The sequence below is a fragment of the Pseudopipra pipra genome, chromosome 7, assembly GCF_036250125.1.
Source record: "Pseudopipra pipra isolate bDixPip1 chromosome 7, bDixPip1.hap1, whole genome shotgun sequence".
Lineage (NCBI taxonomy): Eukaryota > Metazoa > Chordata > Aves > Passeriformes > Pipridae > Pseudopipra > Pseudopipra pipra.
In genome coordinates, this window is record NC_087555.1 from 39,456,175 (window position 1) to 39,466,736 (window position 10,562).

Consider the following 10,562-nt stretch of genomic DNA (forward strand, 5'->3'; position numbering starts at 1 on the left):
CTAAATCCCCCTCCGCTCTGGGCTGACCGTGCCTGATCCCTGGACAGTGAGAAGAGGAGACGTGCTGGCAGCGTGGAGCGGGATCCGGCCCCTGGTGACAGACCCCAACTCCAAGGACACGCAGTCGATCTCGCGCAACCACGTGGTGACCATCAGCGACAGCGGCCTCGTCACCATCGCAGGTCCTGCGGGGCCCCTCGTGGGGCTGGGCTGGGCTTCCAGGGGGCTCTGCTCGTCATCCCTCGGGTCCTGGAGCTAGACACTGATCTGTGGGGCAAGCCTGACGAGAATCCTGTCATATATAATTATATATATATATAGTGTGTAGCAACTTCATATTCTCCTTGCTCTTCCCAAATAAAGAGGTGGACGTGTGTTCCCACAGGGGGGAAGTGGACAACCTACCGTGCCATGGCACGGGACACCATCGATGCAGCCATTCAGGAGCACAACCTGAAGGCAGGATCCAGTAAAACCATGGGGCTGCGGCTGGAGGGGGGGCAGGACTGGAGCCCCACACTCTACATTAGGCTGGTCCAAGACTACGGGCTTGAAAGCGAGGTGAGTTGTGGTTCTGGTGATGCTTGGATGTTTTGGTGTTGCAGGGGTTTGGTTTTTCCCTAAATCAAACACCAGCATAACGTGGGTAAAGGTCTGGTGAGCCTGATCAGAGTTTATTGTCTGGCTGGGGCAAAGATGGTTTGAACAGAAATAAATTCTGGTAGTTGTTCTTCATCTTTCCTTTTTCTTTCCTTCCAGTCTTGACTGTTTCCTGCTCTAAAATGTTGGGGTCTGTCTCCCTTGGAGCCCCCAAAGCTGTACATCAGCCGTGATCTCAGCGTGGCAGAAGAGCTGGGGTGTCCTCAGACCCAGTGATACAGACACGGGGGGCAGTGCTGGTCCAGCCCATCCACAACAGACTTTCCTCCCACACAGTCACAATCTAACACCCTCTGTAGCCTGTTTGTTATTGCTGATGAGGGAGTGGACAAGGAACACTGCATATTTCATGCTTTCAGAGTATACTGGGTTTGTTTTCCTCTCCACAGGTGGCTCAGCACCTGGCTTCCACCTACGGGGACAAGGCTTTTGAGGTGGCCAAAATAGCCCAAGTCACAGGGAAGAGGTGGCCAATTGTTGGGAAACGTCTCGTGTCTGAATTCCCTTACATCGAAGCTGAGGTATGTGGGAAAACTGCCTCATGTTCTTTGGGTCTGTTCTTGGCATGAGCAGGTTCTAGAGCAGGTCGTGGCTCTGTGAAACATCTCCTTGAGCCCTTTCCTTTGGGAAGGTCCAGATTTTTTTCTGATCCTGTTTTTCCTCTTGCCTGTAGCTCGCTTTATTTTTATGTGTTTATATATTCACATACTAATATATATAATTAACTGCTTATATAATGTCATTTTTTTATTTCACATATAAAAAAATTTATCCCAGGTGAGTTTTATAAAATGTCCCAAGGAAAAGGGAACTTTCCAAGCCCTTCTCTTGGCCGGGTGGGTGCTGGTTTGCCCCAGCTCCTGTCGCGTGGCCAGCCCAGCAGTGTGCTCTGGGATGCAGTTCCCACCACTCCCATGTCCCTCTCACGTGCTCCAGGTGGTGTATGGAGTGAAGGAGTACGCCCGCACCGCCGTGGACATCATCTCCCGCCGCACCCGCCTCGCCTTCCTCAACGTGCAGGCGGCTGAGGAGGCCCTGCCCAGGATCGTGGACATCATGGGCAAAGAACTCAACTGGAGCGAGCAGAAGAAGAAGGTACAAAGGGCCTTTCTCAGCTGGAGCTGCTTTGTTTTGCTTAAGGAGTTTCCATGTTAACGATCCAAGTCGGTTGAATAGAAAACTACAAGCGATGTTTTATTCCTGAGAGAATGAGTCACTTGCTGCATTTCGTTATAAAGGGTTTATCAAATAGCTGTGAAATGAGTTGGGATTGGCCAGGGGGTGGAGGGGAAAGGGAAGATCTGTATCCTGTTGTTCCCCAGCTTTAAAAATGAAAGCAGACTTGGCATTACTGTCCTATTCCTATCAGTTATTTTGTTTACTGACACTTTTCAGCTGATCTGCCTCAGCAAAGGAGGGTCTTGTAGTCTGTGTCACTGCTTTTTGTCCACTCTGTCTTTTGAGGAGTGATGTCTGTGGTGTTGAGGACAGACCTGGCTATCCCACTGACAGGAATCCTGCCCCATCGGAGCTGCCACATCAGGAAGCTACCAAACAGCACTTGTTGCTGTTGTTGTAAACAAAGAAGTGCCCAGAATAGTGGAGGCTGCACTCATAGTACTGTCCTGAGTGTGGTGGAGCAACAGCAGGAAAGGAGGGACAGGGCCCTGGGACCTCTTTGCCTGGGAAGCAAACAGAGCCTGTGAATGCTCAGCTGGCACTTCCACTCCAGAGTTTCCCTTGGATTGTTCATGGAACCTTTTAACCAGTCAGAAGTTGGATTAACATTCTGAAGGGGCTCATTTGAGCCAGAGGACCTGCTGTGATCCTAGAGCCTGCCTGCAGGAATGCCTGAGGAAAGGGATCCCCTCCTGTCCCAGGTGTGAGGGTGCTGCTTGGTGCATGTGCATCACAGCCAGAGGAGTGCAGCTGTGTTAGAGGTGCCTCACCCTCACCCCCTGAGATTTGCTCCTTTTCCAGCTTGAACAAAGCTACACCACTTCTTCCCTAAAAATAGCTTAGCAAATGGGAAGCTGTCAAGGCAGGCAATTTGGAATGAGCACATGGTTAGGGTTGCATGGACAGCCCCAGTGCCAGCACCTTTGGTGGGGAGTTGGGCACCATTCCCACCCTCACCTGCAGGAAGAAAAATGGGCAAGTCCTGCACTCACCTGTAGGAATTCCAGAGCCTTCCATGGCTCCTGGGAGCTCAGGAATGCCACTGAGGCATCTCTGCATCGCCTGGGTGTCCACTGGGCTTTGTTCTGGAAAAGGACCCTTTGCTGTAGAGAGAACTCAATTCTGTGGTGCTTTATGTATGTCAGAGGTTTATCACTCATTAAAACCTGCCCAGGGAAGACCTTGCACTGAACTTTCAGGTAATAAAGTCATTTTACTACCGTCAGGAAAACTAGTTTAAACCATAAAGAACCTGCCTGGTGTTGAGCCTCCTGACTTTCTTGCTGGTTTTGGACAGCTGGGTGAAACATCACACTGAGGTATCAACTGGAAGTGAAATGGTGTGTTGTAGGGCTGACCCAAAAGGGCCGTGTTCTCCTGTGGTGGGCACACTCCCCATCTGTGACTGAAGGTGTGGGATGGTCCTGAAAGCATTTACACAGAAATTAGAAGTCTTTACTAGAGTTGATTCCTCTTTCCAAGACTAAAAAGTGCCCAAGTTTAACTTTTAAAATACTTTTCAGCTACCATCTGCTTAATTTTGGGAGCTTAGATAACTCCTGGTTAAATGGAAGAATCTAATAATAAAATATAATAAATAAATAAGAAATACTACATGAAAACTACTTGTTTTTACACAGGTTTTCTTCTTTTGTTGTAGGAAGAGCTTGAAACTGCAAGAAAATTTCTCTATTATGAAATGGGCTACAAAGTAAAAACAGATCAATTAACAGACAGCTCTGAAATCAGCCTAGTGCCTTCAGATATTGAGAGGTGAGTGAAGCAGCAGAGTTAATGAGCCCCTGTCCCTCTCCTGGTGCAGTCTCCCATGGATAACCCTTCTCCCACAGGTACAAGAAGCGGTTCCACATGTTTGACAAGGACAAGAAGGGCTTTATCACCATCCTGGACGTGCAGCGTGTGCTGGAGGTGAGGATCCTTTGGTCTCCTTTGGGAGCAGCCCCTGTGGCTCTCGGGGTGCTGTGCTGTGCTGAGCAGTGCTGTGCTGAGCAGTGCTGAGCTGTGCTGAGCAGTGCTGTGCTGTGCTGAACAGTGCTGTGCTGAGCAGTGCTGTGCTGTGCTGAGCAGTGCTGTGCTGTGCTGAGCAGTGCAGTGCTGAGCAGTGCTGTGCTGAGCAGTGCAGTGCTGAGCAGTGCAGTGCAGTGCTGAACAGTGCTGTGCTGAACAGTGCAGTGCTGAGCTGTGCTGTGCTTGCCTTGTGCAGAGCATCAGCGTGCAGATCGCCGAGAACACCCTGCACGAGATCCTCAACGAGGTGGACCTCAACAAGAACGGGCAGGTGGAGCTCAACGAGTTCCTGCAGGTGGGTGGTTCCTCTCGTTCCAGGAGAAGCTGTTTCTTTAGTGAGTAAAGCCACAGGTAGGGAATTTTTTCCCCTTGTCTTAGGGCTGGCATGGAGACCAGGTGAGTGTGACCTGTGACAAGGGACACACAGAGCCATCCTTGAGCAGCTTGGGCAATGATATTTTTCCACTGAGACCCAAGAACAGGTCCAGTTTACAGATTATGCCCCGGTACAGTCCTGAGTTTGGCATTTTTAGTACAGAAATGCTGTTTAAATATGTAAAAAATAATACGGTTGTCCACTGGAAGTTGCATGGCAGAGCTGTGCACACTGACATTATCTTGGGCTGTTAAGGGATTAGTAGTTTCTAAACTACTGGTAATTATAGAGATGAATAAACTGAATCATAAGAAACTAAATATTAATAATATATAATAATAAATAGCTATAATAATAAACTATAAATAAAAAATGAAATCATAAACTAAATAACTGAATATTATATTGTAAATATATTATAAGGGGCATCCAGGCCCAATAACCCATTTTAACTCCTGGATTGGCTGAATTATCCCAGTTTCTTTGAAAGAAATGACAGACATCTGCCTTTTGGGGGGCTTTCAAATAAAACCAAGGGTGCTCCCTTTACATATGCAGTTTGCCAGCTGGGTTTGTTCTGAGGAGTGTTTTTTGGGGTGGTATTTCAGAGCCTGCCATGTCTCCCCTGCCCCGTGGCAATGATGAATGTGGAACAGGAGAGAAATTAATGCTGGGGATTTTGGTCAATGTCAGCCCTTTCTTCACTGTGTCAAGTTAAACAAACAAGATCAAGGCGAAGGAAATGGTAATTGTCTCTCTGGAGATGAGCTGGGGATAAGAGCAGCATTGTTGAATCTAAATGCAGAAAATTTTCACAGGTTGTGTCCAGCATTAGCAAAAAGGAGTATTTATTTGCCTAAAATGCAGCAATTGAGCTGGGGAGCTGCAGTGAACTCGGGAGAAGGGGAAAAAGCAAACCAAACAAACCAGGAGGGAGGGAGAACCAATGGCTTTGGGAGCTTGTGGTGACATATTGAAATGGAAGAGAAAATCCCAGCTGGTTCTGGCTGTTGGAAAGGGTCACCCTCATACCTCCCTTGGCATGTGGAGACCTTCAGCTGGGGGAGCCCAGCCCTTACTGCAAGAGCTGTGTTAGCTGGAGTTTGGGTAGTTTGGGGAACATCGTGGTTAAGAAGCTGCAACAATCAGTAATTGTGTGTTCTGTGGGTTTTGGGGGCGTTGTGGGGTTTTTGCTTTGCTGGGCTGACCAGTCCCCCCGGGGGCTGGGGGCCCTGTGTCATCTCTGTACAATACAAAGGCCAGGCACTGCCCTGGGGGGGTTTCACAGTTGTCTTTGCAAACCTGTGTCGCTCTGTGGCTCCTGCACATCTCACAGCCCAGTGCTAAGTGGGAAGAGTGGCACTGAAATGAACAGGGGGTTGCCATGGAAGGAGCAAAATACATTAAATGTTTGTTTAATTTTTTAATGGATCTGTTAAGTCAGTGCCCAATGCTTGGGTGTTTGCTTTCTGAAAACTTCCAAGTAATTGCGTTTCAGCGCCGAGCGGTTGTGCAAGCCCTGGGCAAATATTTGTGGAGGTTTATGTTAGAATATAGAACAGGTTGTACCTGGGGGCTGCCTGGCTCTCCAGGTGGGAGCACAGTGCTGAGGGAACCCAAATAATGGCCTGGTGAGAACGGGGCCTGGCAGCCCCCGGTGCCCACACGTGTCCATGGAGTGATGCTCAGCAGAGAGGGGACCTTGGGGTTGGGATGGAAAGGCAACCCCCCTCACAGGCACGAATTTCTCCCCAGTATCCCATCTAACCCTGCTCTCTGGCAGTGGGAAGCCATTCCCTCTTGTTCTGGCACTCCAGGATTTGTCCAAAGTCCCTTTCCAACTCAGCCTTGGCAGGACTGACACCACATTTGCACAGGTCCCACTGCAGGTGCAATTAATAGATTTTCCTATGGAAAGGAAGGAATCTGAAGGATTCCTACACTCCATGGGAGTAAGAAATTGCATTTTGCAAGTGCCAATTTCTTCCCCAGCGCTCTGTGCTGAGCTGTCTGCAGGTAATTTCAGATCTAATGCTCACTTTATCCATGGGATAAAAAAGAATTAACTAAAATCTTAGCACTAGTGTGTGCTCATTGAGAGAGAGCCGAGCCCAGCTCCCAGGACTTAAAGGCAAATTAGTTTTAAAAGTCTATAAAGGAGTTTGGATTTGAAGGAATTGTGGAAGTCAAGTACAGTGTCTCTGCAGAGAAAGGCTTGTGAGTGAAAAAGGGCTTGGTCTGGGGTCAGTGGTGGATCAGAAATCATGGAATCCCAGGATGGTTTGGGTTGGGAGGAACCTTCCACCAGCCCAGGTTGCTCCAAGCCCCATCCAGCCTGGCCTTGGACACTTCCAGGGGTCCAGGGGCAGCCACAGCTTCTCTGGGCAACCTGGGCCAGGGCCTCCCCACCCTCACAGCCAAGAATTTCTTCCTAAATGGAAAAAAATCTGAATGGTGCTCTTGTTTGAGCTGCATCTCTCAGATATTACAAACAACCCTGTGGGAGGGGTGGTTATCCCACGTTCTGAAATGTCATGGCAAAAAAACCCAGTGATGGTGCTTGTCTGCACTGGGACTTCCAAGTGGATCATATTTGGTACTTCCACTCTTCCTGCCACCTGTGCCTGCCCAAAGCCTTCTCTGATGTTTCTGGGAAGTGTAAACGAGCCTCGAGGGGAGGCTTTGAAGCCGCAGTGTTGGTTTGTCCCTGGAGAAGTCGGGTCTGTAGGTTCATTGAGGGGTGGGGAGGGCTCTGGGCTCCCAAACGACCTGTGCCCGTGGCTGCCCTGAGCAGGGGGCTGACGAGCTGCTGTCCCTGTGTCCCCAGCTGATGAGTGCCATCCAGAAGGGCCACGTGTCGGGGAGCAGGCTGGCCGTGCTGATGAAGAGCGCCGAGGAGAACCTGCGGCGCCGCGCCGCCATCCCGGTGGACCGGAGCGGGGGCGGTGTGTGAGCCCCCCACCCCCATGGCTGCCCCAGGCTGCTGAGAACATTCCAGAGCTTCTGCCCTCCCCGCTGGCCCCGGTGCCCAGAGCTCTTCCCCAATACATTGGTGCATTCGTCCTCCTCATTAATGGTTTTCTTACTCCTCCGGTACGTGGCCTTCGGGTTGGGGGTTCTGCAGTCCCAGGGGTTTCTTAGCAAGAGTTCAGGAACACAGGCTGGGAGGGTTTGGGGGCACACACAAGCACCTACTGCCTTGGTCATTAACTTTGCACTTTTATCTTTAAAGCAAAGGATGCTCAAAGTGAATCCTGCCATTAAATGTGTTGAATTCCCCAAATACAGACCTGGTATCTCCAAGCTGCTGCTGTGTCTTCAGCAAAAAGCAAGAGAAGGAGGGCTGGTGTTCTGGATTGGAGATACAATCCCAAAAGGAACGAATCTGACCTTTCCTGGGGTGGTGGTGATGGTGGAGAGCTGTCCTGAGCCTTCCAGGAGGCTGGGTTTGCTCTGTTATTCCAGTGGTGCCAGTACTTGGCCACACAAAAATAGCAGCTGGAAAACAAGACATCTTGATGAATCACCCCCAGGCAATAATTTGGCTAAAAGCTGAGGACAGCTTCCCTTTCTCCCATATTAACACAAATAACTGCCTTTAATAAATGGGCACTGTCTGGCAGGTTGTGCTTTGAGCTGTGAAATAAAGGTAAAAGGTGCTTTATGCTAAAAAGTGCTTTGAGTTTGGGACAAACCCTGCTGACATGTAGGATAGGGCAGGTTTTGGTAGCACAACAGTCTTAATTAAAAAATGCTCAAACACAGAGTGAAAAAAAACAAAGTCTGTCTTGCATTCCACTAACTTTTCTAGAAAAAAGGGCTATTTTTCAGCACATTAATGGAAAAACCAAAACAAGAAGCTGTTTCCAGCACTGCTGTACCTGTGTCTTGCCTTCCTGCTGCTGGATTTGGTCGAGATCAGGTGGGAGATTTCTGCCTGATGTAGAACAAGGCAGGGAAAACCTGGTTTATTGCTGGATTTGGCATCTATTTTATTCCTTGAGTAGAAATAGCAATTTCCACCTCAAACCAAGCTTCACTTCCCAGGTGTCAGAATTTCTGATCAGTAAAATCTAATGTATTTGACTGGTGTCACCACATTCACTGATGGAAAATAACAGGACAGGAGTGAACAGCAAAGATTCCTTGGATATTTTTATAGAGAAAATGATTCCAGACACAAATGGAGATGCTGAGGAGTGTGGGATGTAGCACAGTGAGTACAAATGTTTTATTTTGCAGGAGAAGCAGAGTCCTTTAAAAAATTAAAATTCAGGTGCTGAAAAATAGTAGATACAAAAGAAAAAAAAGCCAGGGCAAGGCTCATCTAAAATGAGTTTTTAAAATGGTTTTTGCATGTTAAATTCATTTTTTTGATGCAGATCTTTTTCAGGTTGTGGCTTTGTGCTGTGAGCAGGGACTGAGGGAGGAGTTGGCACATCTGACACCACAAGGTTGTTTTAATGAACAAAGGGGTTTGTTCCTGTGGTCCTGTAAACTTTTCCTTTTGAACTGTGTTCCAGAATATTCAGGTGAAAGATTGAATGTTTGACTCAGCTTTGTATTTCCAAACCCACAGTAACAGAATTCACATATCCTGCAGAACTGAGGGAAGTGAATGTATAACACACAGGTAATTTTGGCTCAATGAACAAGGGAAGGGGCTTGGGATTCTATAATTACCAATAATTTAAGGGGGGAAAAAAAAGTAAAAGTCATGAGACCTTTTCCAGGCCACGTTAAAAAAAATATTGCCAATATTGAACAGCTTTCACATGGTTTAAAGAGAAATTCTCTTCCACTCCTCTCTAACTGGCTTTGTTAAATTAATAACCCCGGTTTACCTGGAAAGCAGGATTTTCTGTGTTGTACCCAAAGTATGTTTCTCTTGTTTTGCTAATCTTGCATCTGGAATGTGACTTCGGGATTCTTTTGTTTTGCTAATCTTGCATCTGGAATGTGACTTTGGGATTCTCTTGGCTATGTGTCCTTGGACATGGATTTGCTTTGCGTCTCAGGCACTTTATGTCACGCTCCTGCTCCCTGTACAGCCCTGGAATGACAGGGACAACTGCATGTGTTCCTTCAACAGCTGAATCTGTACATGAAGAAATCCGAAGTATTTATTTGTCCCCTCACTCTGTCTGCAGGAATGTTGGCTGTGTTGTTAAGGTTTTTTTCATGTGAATGTACTGTGGGAAGAGTTGTACAATGTCACTGTCTTGCTGTGCTGATCTGGGGTGGAAAAGCAGGAATGGGATTTTTTTTTTTCCTCCTTTTTTTTTTAGGGTGAGATGAGACTTGGGTTTCTGGATTTGCTGGGGTTGTTTTGTGTTTGAAATAAACTGCACACCTGGGGGGATCCATGCAGTGTGTGTCCATGTGTATACATGTGTATAAATACATGTACAGACACTCACTGCAGGTTTACACGTGGCACTTACGTCTGTTGTCAGGTTCCTGTTGCAGCCTGGGCTGTTCAATGCTGTGTTTGAGGCTGGGTTGTTATTTTTATGACTGTCTTGGTGTTTTCCTGCCATTATTTATTACCTTTGATATCTGGAATGAGCCGCATGCGTTTATTGAGCAATAAGAGGATGTATTTAATGTGCCTTGTTTTTAACTGAGTAAGGACTGAGAGCATGAATCAATAAAACTGGTTAAAAACGCTCCTTTCACTGGCAGTTTGTCACGGCAGGTGAAAAAATAACTTGGATTCGCCTTGCAGAAGTTCCTTTGGGAAGGAAGGATGTTGGGATAGATGTGTCTGGGTAAACAGAACCGGTTTTTTAGTGCTTTCCCACCTTAGCCCGGAATTTGGCACTCAGTAGTTCCGAAGTGAAAATGAGGAGTTAATGCAGCACTTGGCATTCCTGGGAGGTGACAGGGTGAGGAATCCTGCACTGCCCTCTCAGGCTGGAATTGCAGCAGCCACCTGGATTTGGGGGGGGGGGCTGGAAATGCCAACCGCGAGCAGTCCTGCACACTGATGAGTTTGATCCTGACTAAAATCAATAGAAGCGAACAGGAGCGATTTCCTAATCCATTTGGATCATGTTACATGTCAGGTTTCCCGGGGTTGCCGTGTGTTGATGAATGTTCCGACAGAACAAATCCATTTTCCCTGTCAGTAAATCAGCAGCGCCGTTATCAGGGCAAGCACAATCTTTATAATCTCCAGATTATTTCGTAGGGTTTAATTTACACTTGTAATGGGGGTATTCCACAAGTGCTGCAGAGCTGTGCTGGTGCAGGGGTTGTGTGTGTGCAGCTGGAGCAGCTCCCTCCGTGTGGGGATGAACCGGGCTGGGGTGGAACT

General features: G+C 47.8%; 1 protein-coding gene across 5 annotated transcripts in view; it reads left to right on the forward strand.

Moving 5' to 3' along the window:
- The window catches only part of GPD2 (glycerol-3-phosphate dehydrogenase 2), a 57,686-nt gene that overhangs the window by 39,810 nt on the left and 7,314 nt on the right, over positions 1 to 10,562 (forward strand). For 2 of the 5 annotated variants that reach the window (XM_064661762.1, XM_064661764.1), the window contains exons 10-17: positions 48 to 182; positions 386 to 561; positions 1,050 to 1,181; positions 1,597 to 1,755; positions 3,500 to 3,612; positions 3,690 to 3,768; positions 4,064 to 4,162; positions 7,071 to 9,915. In XM_064661762.1, the coding sequence (XP_064517832.1) occupies positions 48 to 182; positions 386 to 561; positions 1,050 to 1,181; positions 1,597 to 1,755; positions 3,500 to 3,612; positions 3,690 to 3,768; positions 4,064 to 4,162; positions 7,071 to 7,196 (1,019 nt within the window). In that variant the 3' untranslated portion in view covers positions 7,197 to 9,915. Of the gene's footprint in view, positions 1 to 47; positions 183 to 385; positions 562 to 1,049; positions 1,182 to 1,596; positions 1,756 to 3,499; positions 3,613 to 3,689; positions 3,769 to 4,063; positions 4,163 to 4,851; positions 7,012 to 7,070; positions 9,916 to 10,562 lie in introns of those variants that run through there. The other 3 variants (XM_064661765.1, XM_064661766.1, XM_064661767.1) reach the window with 3 other exon arrangements.